The sequence below is a fragment of the Agrilus planipennis genome, unplaced genomic scaffold (assembly GCF_000699045.2).
Source record: "Agrilus planipennis isolate EAB-ADULT unplaced genomic scaffold, Apla_2.0 scaffold188, whole genome shotgun sequence".
Taxonomy (NCBI): Eukaryota; Metazoa; Arthropoda; class Insecta; order Coleoptera; family Buprestidae; genus Agrilus; species Agrilus planipennis.
The window spans coordinates 142,118-162,350 of NW_020442403.1; the positions used below are offsets into that span (position 1 = coordinate 142,118).

General features: G+C 33.6%; 1 protein-coding gene across 1 annotated transcript in view; it reads right to left on the minus strand.

Annotated features, from left to right (window-relative positions):
• LOC108740273 (titin-like) overlaps nt 1-20,233 on the minus strand; it is a 178,816-nt gene that overhangs the window by 133,615 nt on the left and 24,968 nt on the right. Inside the window, 4 exon segments of the mRNA XM_025980141.1 lie at nt 6,555-6,779; nt 12,302-12,795; nt 15,146-15,719; nt 18,832-19,108. Coding sequence (XP_025835926.1) covers nt 6,555-6,779; nt 12,302-12,795; nt 15,146-15,719; nt 18,832-19,108 — 1,570 coding nt within the window.

Here is a 20,233-nt window from a genome sequence, read left to right on the forward strand (position 1 = left end):
ATATGTATATTTACTGATGGTGTTCTTTACATACACAAAAATAAAAATGTTCAAGAATAATATTTTTATTATTTCTTATTTTCATTTTTTATGGATTTAAATTTTTTTACCACCATTGTAAATATACATATGACATTAAAAGTTGTTGAGGGATCATGTCAATGCAAAATAATATAAATCAATAACTAATTTTTATCGAAAACATAGAATGATACTAGTCAAGAAAAATTTGCATTATACTGTTCAATTTTATGGATTTTACTAGAAAAATTTTTGCTTCCTGCTTATTATTTCGTTAACGATTAGAACCATTTTTACAACGATTTAGTACATTTCAAATTAAGCAATAATTTATTTTGTCACTTATGGTTAGTTCGGTAGGATTTTATAAACATTAATATTTTTATTAGGCATTCAAAAAAAGCCCTTAATGGCTTGTCTAGTAACACACTGGTATCGTCGCCATGCTTCATCCTCGTTTTCGCTTACCTCCCTCATCCTTTTCGCCAGTTCTTCTTCGTCAAGTTTTTCGTCTGCATAAACGGATGGTACAATCTTTTCCTTTCCTTGTTCATCCCTAACTCGGATCAGTTCTTCTCTGCTGGTTGATGGCATATCTCTTTTATCTCTTACAACTTCAGAAGTCAAAACATACGAAGACACATCAAAAGAAGGTTTATGAACCACTTTGAGATGAGTGGTTTCGGTCACTTCTCTCACAATCTTCCCCGGTGGAATTTCCGGTGACGGTTTCAGAACTGATCGGGGTGGAGGAAGATCGGGTAGACCAACGCCAAGAACCATCCTCTCTTTGGCAATGTGTTCTCTTGTGTCTTCCTTGCCATGTTCCCACCAAGGTGAAAAACGGTGTTCACATTCTGATGCTGTATTGTAAGATGAAGATCTAGAGTGTTGAAGGGTGCATTCTGAAGCTGTTTGGAACTCTTCATCGGACCTCAGCTCGTCCGGTTTTGTTGGTTTTGCTGGCGGATTTGCCTTCTGTAATTGTCAAAATTAGGAATTACTTAATTTATATATTCCATTAAGTACAATGACATTATTGATAATAATTCGTAAACATTCGAATATACTTTGTTGTAAATTAATCGTTTCTTACCAGCCTAAACTATTCTCTATGAGTATTTCATACAAATTTTATAGAGTCCTTGCAGATATACGAATTGCCTATGCCTTTAATTGATGTCTTTTGTATAATTAATTGAATGAATGACTTTGAATTTATAGGTAAGGAAGTTATCAGGTACCTAATTATTATTTTCTAGATACGGAAATGGTAATTAAAATAGGTGTAAAGGAAGTAAGATATTTTAACTGTCTTAGTATCAACGAACAAATGCAAATGATAATCTTAGTTTTCTTACTTCCGTTTGGCATAGCGAACTGAAAGTTTAGGAATCAGTTTACATTACAGCTCATTAGCCTAAAAAAAATAACTATTAACAATCATGTACATTAACACTATGATAATTAAGTATATGGCTTCCTATTGCTTGTAATAAACATTACAGTAGTAACTACATTTATTATATTGCCGTTGAAGTAATTTAATTCATATAATTGGTGACTTTTAGACTTTTGGACTAGCACGATAAGACCAGACTTGACTATATTAATCCTGTGGTTATTTTGATACAGTATTAACGAATTTTGGAAACATTATAAATTATTAAAAGTAGGGAAAGAGCGAATGTAAAGATAGGAGACGAAAGATTAGAAGAAGTGGCTGATTTTAGGTACCTATCTAGGAAATCAGATTAGTCAGGACGGAAGGAGTGGTAGCGATATAAAGCAGAGGATAGCGCAGGGTAAAATCGCCTTCAATAAAAAGAAGTCAATTTTAGAAATTCGAAAAAGATTGTTAAAGATGTTTGTTTGGAGCGTGGCGCTGTACGGGTGCGAAACATGGATGGTAGACACGGAGGAAAATAAAATGTTCGAAGCGTTCTAAATGTGGTTTTGCAGGCGAATGATGAGGATACCGTGGACAGAGAAGGTTAGAAATGAAGAGGTATTAGAAAAAATGGCAGAACAGAGGACTATATGGAAGTTAATAAAAAATAGGCGAGATAGGTTGGTAGGACACCTTCTCAGGCATGAAGGTCTAGTCAGAGACATTAGAGGCAGAAACGGAAATTATCAGGGGTAGAAGTAGACCTAGATTAGATTACTGGTCACTAATACATAGTTAAGGATGTGGGATGTTCAAGTTTTAGGGAAGATTAGCTCACGATAGGAAGGAGTGAAGGTGCTTGTCCAACAGTCTTAGGACTGACGACCTTATGATGATGATACAGTTGACTTACAAGAAAAGTGCACAAAACAATTAGCTCAGGATATGAGAAAGTGAATGATGATCTTGATAAACAAGTAACATACCTGTTCAAAAGTATTCAGAAATTCCATTTCAATACGTATTAACCAACATTCCCATATTGCTCATGATTTACTCGCTTAATTTAATCTAATTAGTATTCAGCAGTTCAATTAAGTGAATAATTTAAAAATCAGATATACTTTTCGTTGTTTCACAAACACCTATTTGAACGTTAATATAATCAGAATAAGGAAATGCGTTACATGTTTAATCGGTGTAGATAAACGTTTAAGACACATTTATAATATTTATGTATACACATGTATGCACATATTATGACTATAAATCGGAACCAGTATTGATCCATTTGTGGACAAAAGGCACTTTCTTCTGGGGATTTTACTTTAAATACTCGGAAATTGGTGTTAACGAATCAGTTGGGACTTAAGATCGAAATTAGTCAAGACTCAATAATGGATAGCAGTTTAGTAAGTAGAACTATTAAGTTATTAATGATTAATCGACATTTTTAAAAAGGATATTCACTTTTTGTGTTAGATTTTTTTATACCTAAGCATAAAACTAAATATAATCATTAAAATTTTTATTATACACATGAAGGATTCTAGAAGTCCAACTGATTTTTTTAGAAATAATGTGTAAACGGTCTATAACGAAACATTCCCTATAACGTGGACGGTTCCTGAGTTTGGTAGGTTTACATATAAATTATTTATTTATTACCATTCTGTGGCAAAATGGTCATTCTCTATAACGAAAATTTGGAAAATACAACGTTGCTGTTATTCCCTTTATAACGAAAACTCTATAAAAAAAAGTAATTTTTGGTTAATTTTGTTATAGTCTATATCATGTTTTCGAGTCATGTATTACTTATTTTGTAAGTTTTTGAGTTTATTTTGTTTGCACTATACCCAATATTCTGGAAAAACAAAGAAATGTTTTATAAGGCTTCAGAAAAGTTTTTAATTTATTATACGTAAAGGTCCTTAGCAAGAGTACGTACATTTTCCTTAATAAAGATCTAAACAATCAAAACAATATTGAAGTATGTAATAAAAATCTTTTCTGAAACATTATAAAGCACAATACTTATTCTAAAAAAAATTAGAAAATTAAAAGGGAATATTACCATTGACACCTATAAAATTAGTTATATATTTTTTATTAGACAGGGTTGACTGTTTAATTTTTCTTTAAGGTTCTTGCACTTCTGTTGATTACAATAGGAATTATTTACTGCCAAGAAGACAAGAAAAAGTTAGAAGAATACGTAGATTATCACGTAAGTGAAAACAATAAATTATTGAAAAATATCGTAATACCTGATGGTTTATGTCGTTTATAATAGGTCAACAGCTTTGCAATTTTTAAAATATCGTTCAGACAAATACTTGATAATTTGCCAATGTAGTTTCGGAGAGGAAAATATACGAGATTTTAGTTTGTTTAAAATTTACATTCCAAAATTTTAATGTGAAAGATTTATCATTTTATCAGAATTTTATTGTCAACCGTGAATTATTGAAATATTTTGATAGGAAAGGCTTAGGGTCCAAAACAGGTACAAATACGGATGACAATACCAATAAAAGAGTTAGAGATGAATAGTAATAAGAAATAAATGAAAATTAGCCACACGAATTATATACATTTATAAGAGAACTAACAAAGAGTTAGAGATAGTTTTAAATAAAATGGAAGCGGTATTGACAAAATAGTACTGTATGAAAAATACTAGTATACAAGGGAAGGAAAAGTAGGGAAGGGGCGATTATAAAGATAGGAGACGAAAAATTAAAAGAAGTGGCTGATTTTAGTTATCTAGGGTGTCAAATAAGTCAAGACGAAAGAAGTAGTAGGGATATAAAGCAGAGGATAGCGCAGGGTCGAGTCGCCTTCAATAAAAAGAAGTCACTTCTATCCTCGCGAACGGTTAATTTAGAAATTCGAAAAGGTTGTTAAAGGTGTATGTTTGGAGCACGGCGTTGTACAGGTGCGAAACATGGACAGTGGGCGCGGCGGAAAAGAAAAGATTAGAAGCGTTCGGACTGTGGTGTTACACGCGAATGATGAGAAGGTTAGAAATGAAGAGGTATTAGAAGGAGTAAAAGAACAGAAGACTCTGTGGAAGTCAATAAGAAATAGACGAGATAATAGGACACCTTCTCAGACATGAAGGTCTAGTCAGAGACATATTAGAGGTAGAAACGAAAGTTAGGAGGGGTAGAAGTAGACCTAGATTAGATTACTGTTCGCAAATAGTTAAGGATATGGGTTGTTCTAGCTTTAGGGAAATGCGAAGATTAGCGCAGGATAGGAAAGAGTGGAGGTGCGTGTCCAACCAGTCTTAGGACTGACGACCTTATGATGATGATGATGATAAGAGAACTAGTACCTACCTACAGTTAATTTTAACGAAATTTGAAAGCTTTGCCCTGGCCCTACAAACATAATGGAATTTGGTTATAAAATCGTCGGTAATAACGTCGCCGAACAATACCTCTACTGTAATTGCGTTTTAATGTCATTTTGGGAAGCAGTTCAATTATCTGTCAGATGCTGTAGGTATTGATTTTACAGGCACCTCCCCATTACCATTACGATTATCATGTTCACGATNAATATTATTATTCTCCAAAACCTACTATAAAAATATAAGTGCTATTAAAATTAATTTTACGCGGTTGTTCTTATAAAAGGGCCTTTTTTAAGGTGGTTCGTCTAACCTCATAAAAATTATTTATGGTAACTTCACGCATGGTCAACAAACGTAGTATTTGTGGTAATCACAAGCCACAAAGTAATAATTGGGTACTTTATAAAGTTAAATCGCTTTAATTCCATTTGATTGATGTAAATCCCAAACCTCTTCCTACTATTATTTTGTTTCGGAAAGTTAATTAGAGATTTAGTCTGACTTATTGGTAGGTAGTCATATATAAGCAGATGCGGTACGGAGATACAGGTCCTTATTAACACTTTAACTGTTAGTCTGGAGAAAACTATTAATTTTACATTTACGGTCATGATTTTCTTTATAGATACAATTCGTGCATTGGAAAATTGCTTAATTCGAATTGAAAACACTAACAGATCAAAATTGTTGTGTACCGTGAGTTTCTTTTACTTTTCTGCTATTGTAGGTCACTATTTCTAGAACATCCTGTATCTATATTAATATATGGTATTCATATTTAATTATTATATTCAAACTAAATGCAGATTTTAATAATTTCGTATATTATACCCTCTCTCACAGTCTCTCAGTTATTGCCTAGGTGTTTTTATGGATCTCTCACAGAGAGACTGAATGAATAAAACTGAAAAATTGAGAGACTCGAGTCTCTCATAGACAGACTGGGATCTCTGAAATATGTCGAAAAAAGAAAATTTTAACCATGTCTATCGAGACACCAGTTATTGAGAGATTCGAGTTTCTCGTTCAAGGATTCGAGTCTCTCGTTCAGAGACGGGGTACGAAACGAGGATCTCTCTATGAGCGACTCGAGTCTNATGGTAAAGACCCAATTTTTTTGTGGCAATTTTACAAATCAACCTTTCGCCAAAAAAAAAACATCTATGTATGTAAATTTATAAGATATAAGATTGCGTAAGTAGCGATTGTTTTGTTTTAAGCGCCAGCTGGATGTAAAAAACGTATTGATGTCATCTTCAAGTAAATGCATTAGTTGACTTTATTATTATGATAGATACATTACAATCAGGCTCTAAATTTACTTTTAGGTGGGATGAAGTAGATTATACAAGAAACCGCAATGGTTTTTTTTGTTTTAATGGTTAATAAGAAAGAAAAAATAAATGCATAGTTAAAAAATTGTAAAAAAAAGTTTATGTTTGTTCATGTGCTTAGAAAATGAAAATAGATATTTGTATTGTATATGTATTTGGAAATATAAATCATTTGGTATTTTTTTGATTTTGGAAAATCTCAGTGGTTACTTATGAGTCTGTTTTGTGAAAAGCATTGCTTTATTGGAAAATAACGAGATAGTTCCTGTTTTTATTTCCTTTTGATTTTGCCTGCTTTAAAAGATGTACGAAAAGTTGTAAGTTCGAAAAATTTCTTTAAGGAAACTGAGATAGTCAAGAATGTTTTCCAATTATTTACCGCAAATTAAGCAAAGTGAAAGTGTGTTCGGTCGACAAAAAAATACTGGTAGTTAACAAAACATACATGCAAAAGAGCGATAACAATCCTAGTTTTCCCACTCTGGACGGCGATCGTGCTTATGGTGGTCGTTTTCGACATTGCGGAGGCCGTATCGACGCCAGAGGCCTCCGGACCATTCGTGCACTCTCCCGATCCTTTTTCCCCAGCATTATCACCGGACGTCGGCGGCGGAGGCGACGACGAAGCATCCATCGAGCCGATAGCGTCTATCACAAGCGAAAAGAATACCTAACGCGCGACGAACCACCAAACCGGCGGGCGTCCCGACGCGCTCCTCGGTCGGAAAAATATGAAACGCGAAACTAAAAACTAAGTCGACGACGAAAAGGAACTGAAAAAAAATCACAGCCGAGAGAGAACGGGTGTTCGAAAAACACTGGCGACGACGTCCGCGTCCGTCGACGTCGTCTAGGACGAGGAGGAGGAGTAGTAGTAGTAAACGCACGGGATATTTTTGGTGGTCGTAAAAAAAAAGACGCGTCCGCAACGCAAGGCGAGCGCGGCGTCCAAGCCCCTCGGCGGAGCCGCGAGTAATAAACTGAATGAAGGACTTGAAGACACGCGGTAATCATCCTTCGGCTTCGGCTCGCGATGGCCACCACATCTCTCTCCGCGTTCGCCTCCGTGGCTGCTGCTGCTGCTGCTGCTGCTGATGATGATGATGATGACGATGATGGTGTTTGAGAACCAGGCAACAAACGCTATGGCATTTAGTGTGTGTGGATGGATGTATGTATAATAATTATATGTGGGGCCCACAGCGACTCTGGCGTAGACTACAATGAGTTTCGTTTAGCTTGCAAGCGGGACCGGTATGGAAATATGGCTGCAGGCATACATAACCCGACCGACATGTACCAGCTGAAGATCTAACAATAAGTAACTAATCTCCAAGACGCAGCGATTTAAGTGAAGATTGCAAATTTGCAAAGTTTTTGCATCGTTAAAAGTTTAACCCGTTTAAGTAAAAATATTATACCATGTACCTGTTCATTAAATGTTTATAGAATAAATGTGCATATTTTTTAAGAAATTTTCATATTTAAGATTTTTTTTAATTAGAAAGGGTGAAATGTTCTTGAAACTGAATTATCTTGATCGACGTTTCGCATTTCGATCTTAGGCTTAATCATAATCAATAAGAAACAGTTCACTTTTTTCTGATTCCTTTCTAATTGCAAAAAATCTTGATATCATTGGGGAAGATAGTACTCAGGATGAATTGCCATATTTATCTCACAAAGATATGTAAAAAATTATTATCCCAGGCTTATTAAAATGACTAAAACTACTGCATTACTTACTTTAATTTAAATAAAGCCCTAAACCTCCGAAATTCTACATAAAACCGTTTAGAAACTTATAACGGATTTTGGCATCCAAGGTGTCATCGAAAATATCGAAATCCGTCTAAGTTTCTAATTTTTGGCAGTTTTCAGCGTGTATTTACCTAAATTCCACAGTACTTTAGTTGATTTTCTTGTACAGGTGATTCTTCCGGCTCCAAATAGCGAGTTTTTAAAAATGCAGCATTAAACTTAAATTTCAACCCTATATGGCAAATGAAATAAGTTTTACTAATTCTATACCAAACACATAAAATATGATAGATAGTGATTTTAAAGTGTGTTTCTACTATCAATGTAATTTGTACAATTTCAAAGAAGAAAGTTCACTGAAATGCAAATTTGACCATCGAGATAGACCATTTTAAATTTTGCAGTACCTAATGAATAGAGGATGTTAGATATCAATAAGAAATAGGCTAGGACACCTTCTCAATCCTGAAGGAAGGGCTAGTTAGAGACATACGAACCAGAAACAGAAAGAGGTGTTAAAAGGAGTTATGCTGAAGCTAGATTATATCTGTGTTCACAGTTAAGGATGTGGGAAGTTCTAGCTTTAGGGAAATGCGAAGATTAGGTCAGGGTAGAAGAGATTGGAGCTGAATCTTAAGACTAACAACCATTTGATGATGATGATCACGACTCATAACGCATTTTTGTTAAACATTTCAAAGCGCCGTAAGAAGTCGATTGAATTTGTTTTAAAGCATCGCATACCTGTCACAGTTTACTCATGAAAAATCACTTAATTGAATATAAATTTGGATTTGTATCAGACAGGCGTTTTGTTTTTCAAACGTTTCATTTAGAAAACTACATTTCGCGCTTAAGATAGTCGACTTCGGGAGATATTTTTCGAAAAAATTTATGAAACCATTCAACGGGAATTTCTCTTTTCTTGCCTTAAATAGTTTCTTAGTTAGAAAGTGTTAATTTGTTTACAGTTAAGAGGTTTGTTTCTAATGTTTTCCCTAAATGAAGGATATACGAACAAACCATTAAGAAATAATAAATTTACTAAAAAAATAGAGAAAATATCTAACTAATGCCCTAATGGTATCTACTCGTTTAGAGAACTGGTGTTAGGGCCCCCCTACAAGCAAGATATAAAATTAAAAGAGCCTGAGCGCTGAAGGTCCTCATTGAACCTGTGCAATCGTTTCTTGGTAGAGTTGGAAATTGTTTGAGAAATACTACACAGAACTGAACCGGAAGTTATGATCTCAACAAAGTCACAGTTAGCTCGCTTATTAGATTATACCGAGATTATAATAGAGTTCGTATTTGGGAAAGCTACGAAGAATAATGTAAGTTTTTTGTTCTTGGAAAAGTGGAAAATTAGACAATCAATTGTACTATCTGTGTTTGTTTTCCTTTGTATTGTTTTCTAACAGGGGTGGGTTCAGAAACTACGGAAGACGGAGAACTAGTATTTTCGTATATTTAGCTTATTGAAGTTTTCAATTTAATTTTTAAAATTTAGTACCCTCAAAAATACACGCTTTTTTATATTCAGGGCCACACCTCCTAATTCAATTTTTCTTGCACAACATTTTCAACACTGAACTATTCGATAAAGATTTTCGCGGCCAGTAGGTGAATTGATGCTGTCTTAAATCTAAAGTCTAAAGGCTTGCCAGTTTCAGAATTAGAGATGGAAGGACCTCCGAAGATGGTCCCAGTCGTGTTATCGAAACGTTAGGAAGCAACTCCAATTGACAACGGCCTTTAGATCCGAATCAGGATAGCATCAGTTCACTCAAGTACTCCATAAGCCATAGAGCTCTTTGAAGAGGAAATTTCTGTTTTCAAATTTACCCAAACCCCTTCTGAATTTCGGCACTTACCACTCTCATGGCTCAGACTATTTTCATGAAAAACATGAAACTCATCAGTACAAAATGTGAATAATAATAATTTTTCAAACAATAAGTATTTGTTTAAGTGATTAAGTATTGTTAGCACAAGCGGCTCTTTAATTAATTGGCATAACAAGCGTCGACACATAAAAGAAAAATTTCTTAACAATCAGAAGTTTAGGTAGGTAAACTATAAAAAACCATGCATTTATTCAACATAGATATTAACAAATAAGTATCATAAAATAATTTGGTCTACAATATAAAACCAGAATTTTCTTCAGTTTATTTGGTACCATGTATATTTACAGAATTTATCATTCATGTTTATTTATCATATTTTACATACATTAGTTCCTAATCATATCGTTATTTTCTGTTGAAATTCGATTAAAAATTTAAATTCTGTTTTTTACTAATTGAACATAATTTATTGTATCTCAGATATTCGTAATTACAATAAAAAAGGAATTCAACTTGAAACGAGATTGTAAAAGAAATATAATGTGTTTTCTCTTATAAGGACTTACTTTTGGTAGTAATGTATCTAATGGTAAGAATTGGAAATAATAAGTAAGTCGATAGGCTTCGGTCAAAAAAAAAAAAATTAACAGAAATGTTTTTTTGGATAAATTTGAATTTAAAACAACTTTTGTTCGTCCAAATAGCAAGGGTAGTCACACTGATTAAATAAATTATATCCCTGCATGAGGTAATTTTTATTTATTTTAATATATGTATATACTATAAAAATAGAATAACTGATGGTATAAAATAATAGTTCTTTAAAAGTTAAATTAACATATCATTAAATTTATTTAAAAATAATTAACAAAAAAAGATGGCAAGCACAGAAGAACATAATTATGACATATTGCACCCACAACTGGTCTAAATAACTGGAATTGTAATTATATTCAATTGTGACACATTCACCAATGTTTACGTTCGCTGAAGTATGAAAATTTACTATCTATTAGTTCATTTTCACGAAGAAAACGTGAAACCGTCACGGTAACATTACCGATTCAAAACGAATTCTGAGGAATTATACGTGCAATTAAGAATGAGGACAATTTATTATTGCTTTAATAATTAATTAGTGGTTTAATATTTATATATGTACCTATCACCTGCCTGACAACTAATGTTATATAACACTTATTAGCAGGTTTACTTTCTAGACAACGCATGCATGACTTTACAAATACATAAATGCATTCAAACGCAAAAATGCAGGTTTGTAATGATGCAGGTGTTTGTTCTTGCTTGACTGATTCCTAAAATCTTTTGTTTTATTTAGTTTTAATAGTGTCAATTACAAACAAATGTTGAAAAAATTAATCCATTATTACAGGGATTGAAACCGATAAATAAAATTTAAGGATAAAATATAATAGAACTCACTATATATTAGTTAAGAAAAACCTTTTCGGATATTTAAATGTGTAGATGTACGGACCCTCGTCTGGAAGAGGAGGAAAACCGGTGAGAACGGGGATGACTTTATAGGATAGCACACAAGAGTATTTAGTTGGGGGCGGAGACGTGGGGGTTCAAAGGGGTTAGCTGACAATTGAAAATGCGGTAAGAGATAATTGTGTAGATATATCAGCTGACCGTCTGTAGGAGATGGGGTAGAGATGACCAAATTGAATATTGGAAAGTGTTTTAAGTGGGATTGAGGGGTAGTTGGTAAATGTCTTCCTCTCATCCCACAAAAAATAAAAGAAAACCTAACAATTAGTTCCACTGTCCACACAGTTGGTATGTTTTATTTTGATTTTTTCTACCGCTCCTCTGCGTCTTTTACTGCTGAAAATTGAAAATGGGGTAAGTACTAATTCTACAGGTTAATGAGCTGACCGTCGGTCGGAGTGGGAAGGTTTTAGGTTAGGTTAGGTTATGGCACAGGAGCAGTTGGAGAATGCACCCTTTAAGAAAGGAGAAAAACCTTACAGACAATCCAAGTATCTACCCTCATTTTCAATTTTCAAATCAACCCCGTACGCCATCACGTATCCTCCTGCAACGAGAGGTCATGCATACATCTAGACATTTACTGTTTACTGATGGTGTTCTTTACATACACAAAAATAAAAATGTTCAAGAATAATATTTTTATTATTTCTTATTTTCATTTTTTATGGATTTAAATTTTTTTACCACCATTGTAAATATACATATGACATTAAAAGTTGTTGAGGGATCATGTCAATGCAAAATAATATAAATCAATAACTAATTTTTATCGAAAACATAGAATGATACTAGTCAAGAAAAATTTGCATTATACTGTTCAATTTTATGGATTTTACTAGAAAAATTTTTGCTTCCTGCTTATTATTTCGTTAACGATTAGAACCATTTTTACAACGATTTAGTACATTTCAAATTAAGCAATAATTTATTTTGTCACTTATGGTTAGTTCGGTAGGATTTTATAAACATTAATATTTTTATTAGGCATTCAAAAAAAGCCCTTAATGGCTTGTCTAGTAACACACTGGTATCGTCGCCATGCTTCATCCTCGTTTTCGCTTACCTCCCTCATCCTTTTCGCCAGTTCTTCTTCGTCAAGTTTTTCGTCTGCATAAACGGATGGTACAATCTTTTCCTTTCCTTGTTCATCCCTAACTCGGATCAGTTCTTCTCTGCTGGTTGATGGCATATCTCTTTTATCTCTTACAACTTCAGAAGTCAAAACATACGAAGACACATCAAAAGAAGGTTTATGAACCACTTTGAGATGAGTGGTTTCGGTCACTTCTCTCACAATCTTCCCCGGTGGAATTTCCGGTGACGGTTTCAGAACTGATCGGGGTGGAGGAAGATCGGGTAGACCAACGCCAAGAACCATCCTCTCTTTGGCAATGTGTTCTCTTGTGTCTTCCTTGCCATGTTCCCACCAAGGTGAAAAACGGTGTTCACATTCTGATGCTGTATTGTAAGATGAAGATCTAGAGTGTTGAAGGGTGCATTCTGAAGCTGTTTGGAACTCTTCATCGGACCTCAGCTCGTCCGGTTTTGTTGGTTTTGCTGGCGGATTTGCCTTCTGTAATTGTCAAAATTAGGAATTACTTAATTTATATATTCCATTAAGTACAATGACATTATTGATAATAATTCGTAAACATTCGAATATACTTTGTTGTAAATTAATCGTTTCTTACCAGCCTAAACTATTCTCTATGAGTATTTCATACAAATTTTATAGAGTCCTTGCAGATATACGAATTGCCTATGCCTTTAATTGATGTCTTTTGTATAATTAATTGAATGAATGACTTTGAATTTATAGGTAAGGAAGTTATCAGGTACCTAATTATTATTTTCTAGATACGGAAATGGTAATTAAAATAGGTGTAAAGGAAGTAAGATATTTTAACTGTCTTAGTATCAACGAACAAATGCAAATGATAATCTTAGTTTTCTTACTTCCGTTTGGCATAGCGAACTGAAAGTTTAGGAATCAGTTTACATTACAGCTCATTAGCCTAAAAAAAATAACTATTAACAATCATGTACATTAACACTATGATAATTAAGTATATGGCTTCCTATTGCTTGTAATAAACATTACAGTAGTAACTACATTTATTATATTGCCGTTGAAGTAATTTAATTCATATAATTGGTGACTTTTAGACTTTTGGACTAGCACGATAAGACCAGACTTGACTATATTAATCCTGTGGTTATTTTGATACAGTATTAACGAATTTTGGAAACATTATAAATTATTAAAAGTAGGGAAAGAGCGAATGTAAAGATAGGAGACGAAAGATTAGAAGAAGTGGCTGATTTTAGGTACCTATCTAGGAAATCAGATTAGTCAGGACGGAAGGAGTGGTAGCGATATAAAGCAGAGGATAGCGCAGGGTAAAATCGCCTTCAATAAAAAGAAGTCAATTTTAGAAATTCGAAAAAGATTGTTAAAGATGTTTGTTTGGAGCGTGGCGCTGTACGGGTGCGAAACATGGATGGTAGACACGGAGGAAAATAAAATGTTCGAAGCGTTCTAAATGTGGTTTTGCAGGCGAATGATGAGGATACCGTGGACAGAGAAGGTTAGAAATGAAGAGGTATTAGAAAAAATGGCAGAACAGAGGACTATATGGAAGTTAATAAAAAATAGGCGAGATAGGTTGGTAGGACACCTTCTCAGGCATGAAGGTCTAGTCAGAGACATTAGAGGCAGAAACGGAAATTATCAGGGGTAGAAGTAGACCTAGATTAGATTACTGGTCACTAATACATAGTTAAGGATGTGGGATGTTCAAGTTTTAGGGAAGATTAGCTCACGATAGGAAGGAGTGAAGGTGCTTGTCCAACAGTCTTAGGACTGACGACCTTATGATGATGATACAGTTGACTTACAAGAAAAGTGCACAAAACAATTAGCTCAGGATATGAGAAAGTGAATGATGATCTTGATAAACAAGTAACATACCTGTTCAAAAGTATTCAGAAATTCCATTTCAATACGTATTAACCAACATTCCCATATTGCTCATGATTTACTCGCTTAATTTAATCTAATTAGTATTCAGCAGTTCAATTAAGTGAATAATTTAAAAATCAGATATACTTTTCGTTGTTTCACAAACACCTATTTGAACGTTAATATAATCAGAATAAGGAAATGCGTTACATGTTTAATCGGTGTAGATAAACGTTTAAGACACATTTATAATATTTATGTATACACATGTATGCACATATTATGACTATAAATCGGAACCAGTATTGATCCATTTGTGGACAAAAGGCACTTTCTTCTGGGGATTTTACTTTAAATACTCGGAAATTGGTGTTAACGAATCAGTTGGGACTTAAGATCGAAATTAGTCAAGACTCAATAATGGATAGCAGTTTAGTAAGTAGAACTATTAAGTTATTAATGATTAATCGACATTTTTAAAAAGGATATTCACTTTTTGTGTTAGATTTTTTTATACCTAAGCATAAAACTAAATATAATCATTAAAAACATACACAAAAATAAAAATGTTCAAGAATAATATTTTTATTATTTCTTATTTTCATTTTTTATGGATTTAAATTTTTTTACCACCATTGTAAATATACATATGACATTAAAAGTTGTTGAGGGATCATGTCAATGCAAAATAATATAAATCAATAACTAATTTTTATCGAAAACATAGAATGATACTAGTCAAGAAAAATTTGCATTATACTGTTCAATTTTATGGATTTTACTAGAAAAATTTTTGCTTCCTGCTTATTATTTCGTTAACGATTAGAACCATTTTTACAACGATTTAGTACATTTCAAATTAAGCAATAATTTATTTTGTCACTTATGGTTAGTTCGGTAGGATTTTATAAACATTAATATTTTTATTAGGCATTCAAAAAAAGCCCTTAATGGCTTGTCTAGTAACACACTGGTATCGTCGCCATGCTTCATCCTCGTTTTCGCTTACCTCCCTCATCCTTTTCGCCAGTTCTTCTTCGTCAAGTTTTTCGTCTGCATAAACGGATGGTACAATCTTTTCCTTTCCTTGTTCATCCCTAACTCGGATCAGTTCTTCTCTGCTGGTTGATGGCATATCTCTTTTATCTCTTACAACTTCAGAAGTCAAAACATACGAAGACACATCAAAAGAAGGTTTATGAACCACTTTGAGATGAGTGGTTTCGGTCACTTCTCTCACAATCTTCCCCGGTGGAATTTCCGGTGACGGTTTCAGAACTGATCGGGGTGGAGGAAGATCGGGTAGACCAACGCCAAGAACCATCCTCTCTTTGGCAATGTGTTCTCTTGTGTCTTCCTTGCCATGTTCCCACCAAGGTGAAAAACGGTGTTCACATTCTGATGCTGTATTGTAAGATGAAGATCTAGAGTGTTGAAGGGTGCATTCTGAAGCTGTTTGGAACTCTTCATCGGACCTCAGCTCGTCCGGTTTTGTTGGTTTTGCTGGCGGATTTGCCTTCTGTAATTGTCAAAATTAGGAATTACTTAATTTATATATTCCATTAAGTACAATGACATTATTGATAATAATTCGTAAACATTCGAATATACTTTGTTGTAAATTAATCGTTTCTTACCAGCCTAAACTATTCTCTATGAGTATTTCATACAAATTTTATAGAGTCCTTGCAGATATACGAATTGCCTATGCCTTTAATTGATGTCTTTTGTATAATTAATTGAATGAATGACTTTGAATTTATAGGTAAGGAAGTTATCAGGTACCTAATTATTATTTTCTAGATACGGAAATGGTAATTAAAATAGGTGTAAAGGAAGTAAGATATTTTAACTGTCTTAGTATCAACGAACAAATGCAAATGATAATCTTAGTTTTCTTACTTCCGTTTGGCATAGCGAACTGAAAGTTTAGGAATCAGTTTACATTACAGCTCATTAGCCTAAAAAAAATAACTATTAACAATCATGTACATTAACACTATGATAATTAAGTATATGGCTTCCTATTGCTTGTAATAAACATTACAGTAGTAACTACATTTATTATATTGCCGTTGAAGTAATTTAATTCATATAATTGGTGACTTTTAGACTTTTGGACTAGCACGATAAGACCAGACTTGACTATATTAATCCTGTGGTTATTTTGATACAGTATTAACGAATTTTGGAAACATTATAAATTATTAAAAGTAGGGAAAGAGCGAATGTAAAGATAGGAGACGAAAGATTAGAAGAAGTGGCTGATTTTAGGTACCTATCTAGGAAATCAGATTAGTCAGGACGGAAGGAGTGGTAGCGATANACGACCTTATGATGATGATGATGATAAGAGAACTAGTACCTACCTACAGTTAATTTTAACGAAATTTGAAAGCTTTGCCCTGGCCCTACAAACATAATGGAATTTGGTTATAAAATCGTCGGTAATAACGTCGCCGAACAATACCTCTACTGTAATTGCGTTTTAATGTCATTTTGGGAAGCAGTTCAATTATCTGTCAGATGCTGTAGGTATTGATTTTACAGGCACCTCCCCATTACCATTACGATTATCATGTTCACGATTTAAAAAAGCATGACATTAAAAGCCAGTGGGAAACCAGGGACCATCACAAAGTGAAGGGATCGTATAGTGTGCTCCAGCCTGACCACAGGCGAAGGATCGTCGATTATGAAGGAGACAAACATGGGATCAAGTATCACGTCCGGTACGAAGGCGGTCACTACAGCAGCGGAATTTAGATCTTTATTGTATTTTTAATTTATTTTATTATTTCGTTGACTTGCGGAACTCGTTAACATTAGCGTTTTTTTTACTCTTGATGTTGGTGTAAAGCCAGTGTTGTTTTTGATTATTGTTGCGTTTAATAAATGTTTCAAACAAGTTTTTTTTTAATTTTTATTTACGATTGGTCATGGGTTTTCAGCGGACGAACTATTAATGAAAAGAGCGGTTCTACTTTGTTCTTTGTACTTGATAGTGACTAATATCTAATAATGTTTTAAACATTGATGCGAATTAATATTCTTTATTACAATTTTTTTTAACTTGTTTGGGTCGAGGCGGTTTATTTGTTTTGAAAGTATTTTTAAAAATTTTACGTTCCCTATAACTATTTATACGAACGCTGTCAACTTGTGATGAATCATTCGTGACATTAAAAATAGGAAATATGTAGTAATTTTCTCCAGAAACAGAGATCTGTTTACCAGATGTTGCAGCTACCAGGTGATGTGTTTGAATAGCAGGACGTCCGCTCCTGAGATCCTGGTAGTATTTGGTCGCATATACAAAAGACAACAGGAATTCCTGTGAAGGAAAGAAAGTACGCCATTCCCTCCCGAGACTGTATTGTCATCACCCTAACCGAAAACAAGGATAGCACCGCGCTCCAAACACCTTTAACAATCTTTTTCGAATTTCTAAATTATCCTTTCGCGAGCATATAAATGACTACATTCCTACTACTCCTTTTGTCTTGACTTATCTAACTTCCTTGATATCTAAAATCAGTCACTTCTTCTAATTTTTCATACTCTGTCTTTATATTCGCTCTTTCCCTACTTTTTCGTCCCTTGCATATCAGTGTTTTTGTTTTACTTTTATTTATTTTCATACAATAGTGTTTTGAATACCGCTTCCATTTTACTTAAAGCTTTCTTTAATGATGTTGATCGCGTCTTCGATGTATAGATTAAAAAGTAGCAGTGATAATGTGCATCTCTGTCTGACTCCTTTCCTAATATTTACTTATCTACGTTGCAGCTCCAGCTCTATACCTGCCTATAACACTTTTCGATGTCTGTACAACCCTATATTTTACATCTTGTCCTATTTAACATTGTCAAAAGCTTTTCCTAAATCTACAAATCCTATGTAGACGTTCTTTCCTTTTTCTAGCGTTTTCTCTGTTGTTACCCGTATACCTGTTTATACTTGCTGCGTATAAATTTATAAATCACCACGAATTTTAAATAATTTATTATGTAATACCTGTACAGTTAACCTTCTGTAACTGGAACTTCTATAACTACAAAACTTTATGTTTTCCAAATTTTAATAGGTATGCTTTTATTCTTTACATATCCATAAAAAATTGTAAAAATATTTATGAACTTATATATCATTCCCATATTTGCATCCTAGTCTATCTGTGTACACAGGATTAGGAACTTGTAATTTGTACCACGAAAAAGGATTGTACCAAAAGTCGAATTTAAATTAATTTATTTATTTGTCGATTCCAACACTGTTTATCACTAGTTTACTTATAATTTTTAATGCCCATTATGGAATTCAACAAATATTCCTGAAAACGGCCTGATGTAGCGCAATGTGCCTGCCTAGTTTTGCACAGCAGAAAGTGGGAGATTATCCAAATGTTTCTGACATAATAATGAATAATCTCTCGTCGAAAAATTATTACCTTTGTAGCTTAGAGCACCTAACAGTAGATCGACAAAATGTTAGTGTAAAGTAAAGGTATGGGAGTAGGATTTCCTCCCTTAAGGGGATACAATTTTAGACCAAAATCCAAATACAAATTCAGTTAGTATAAATAATTGTATATGTCCGCTGAATAATAACTGAGAAGTATTTCACTAACCTCCATTATGTCCAAAGCAGATTCTAAGTTTACTTTTGCATTTACTTGAACAACAGTTGTAGGTGTTGTTGATAGGCTTGAAGACGCGCTGGAGTCAAACTCTATATCCAATCCACAGTCTTGCTGCGCACTCTTCAACGCTTGATCCAATTCTTCAGCTAACTCTGTGACTTCCGTGAGTTTTTCTGAAATAGCTTCAACACACACTTGGTTATCTTCTACAGATGTGTCTCTAAATCCTGTTACGTCTTCATCGTTGAAATCGTTTTCGGAAAGACTGAAAACAAAAAAATTATTAATTGATATTCAAAACCTTCACATCGCAGATATACAGAAAATGATTTCAAAAGGTGTAAAACACAGATGCATATACAAAAATTGATTTATAGGTACGATATGTTTTGTCCTCTGTTAAGCTGATAACAAATATTTTGATTGATTTTATCGAAAAGGTAGAAAGCTTTTAGCAGAAACTGAAGGGCGCGCTTAGGTATTTTATTAATAGTGTACTACTTTTAAGTTTGCTGATTAAAGTACTGCTTGATTCAGGTATAATTGAAGTACTAAGTAGTTAGTATCTAAATTTTATCAGGGTTTTCACTGATACGAAAACAATTTGGAAGGAATTGGAGGACTAGAAGCTGGACGATAGCTTAATTTAAGATTACTGTCAAAACCAAATTTATTTCGAAAGTTAGAAAGCTTCTAGCAAAAAGCTGAACACTGCATTTATGTATTTCTTCAATAGTTGCCAATGAAATAGCACTTCCCATAGAATAATACTGAAAGACTATTAATACTGGTTATCTGACTTTACAGACAACACGTTTTTCGAACTGCAATTGTTCTAAAAAGGTACTAGCCATCTATAAATGATAATGTCTCTTCGTCTAAGATGATAAATAATATGATAGGTATTTTAATTTGGAAATTCATTAATTTAAGATTGCCAAAAAAATGTTCCCAAATATTGTAATAATATTTTAATTAGTTCAAAGTAAAGTATTATACATTACTGAACAATCGAAAAAACATTAACATTTATATACATTTGCAATTTATAATCAGTTAATTTTGGAGTAAAGTCAAGAGAGACAGTTTAATCATGCCTTTGGAACAAACTTTTCTTTTCTTTTATTTAATCTCTACTTTCGTATTCATATATTATTTGATTAATCAAGTAGGTATCTATTAAGGTTATTTTTGCTTTGGCTGGCACCGACTCCAAAAATAACTGATTATAAATTGTAAATGTACGAGGGTGGATTGATAAGTTTCCGGCCTAACCAAGAGATGACGCCACTAGGCCTACCTTGAGGTGACATTCTATAGTACCATCCTTGGATAGCTTGTAGCTATAGTTTCAGCCCGATCTCCTTGCTAGTGTAGGTTTGACAGCACG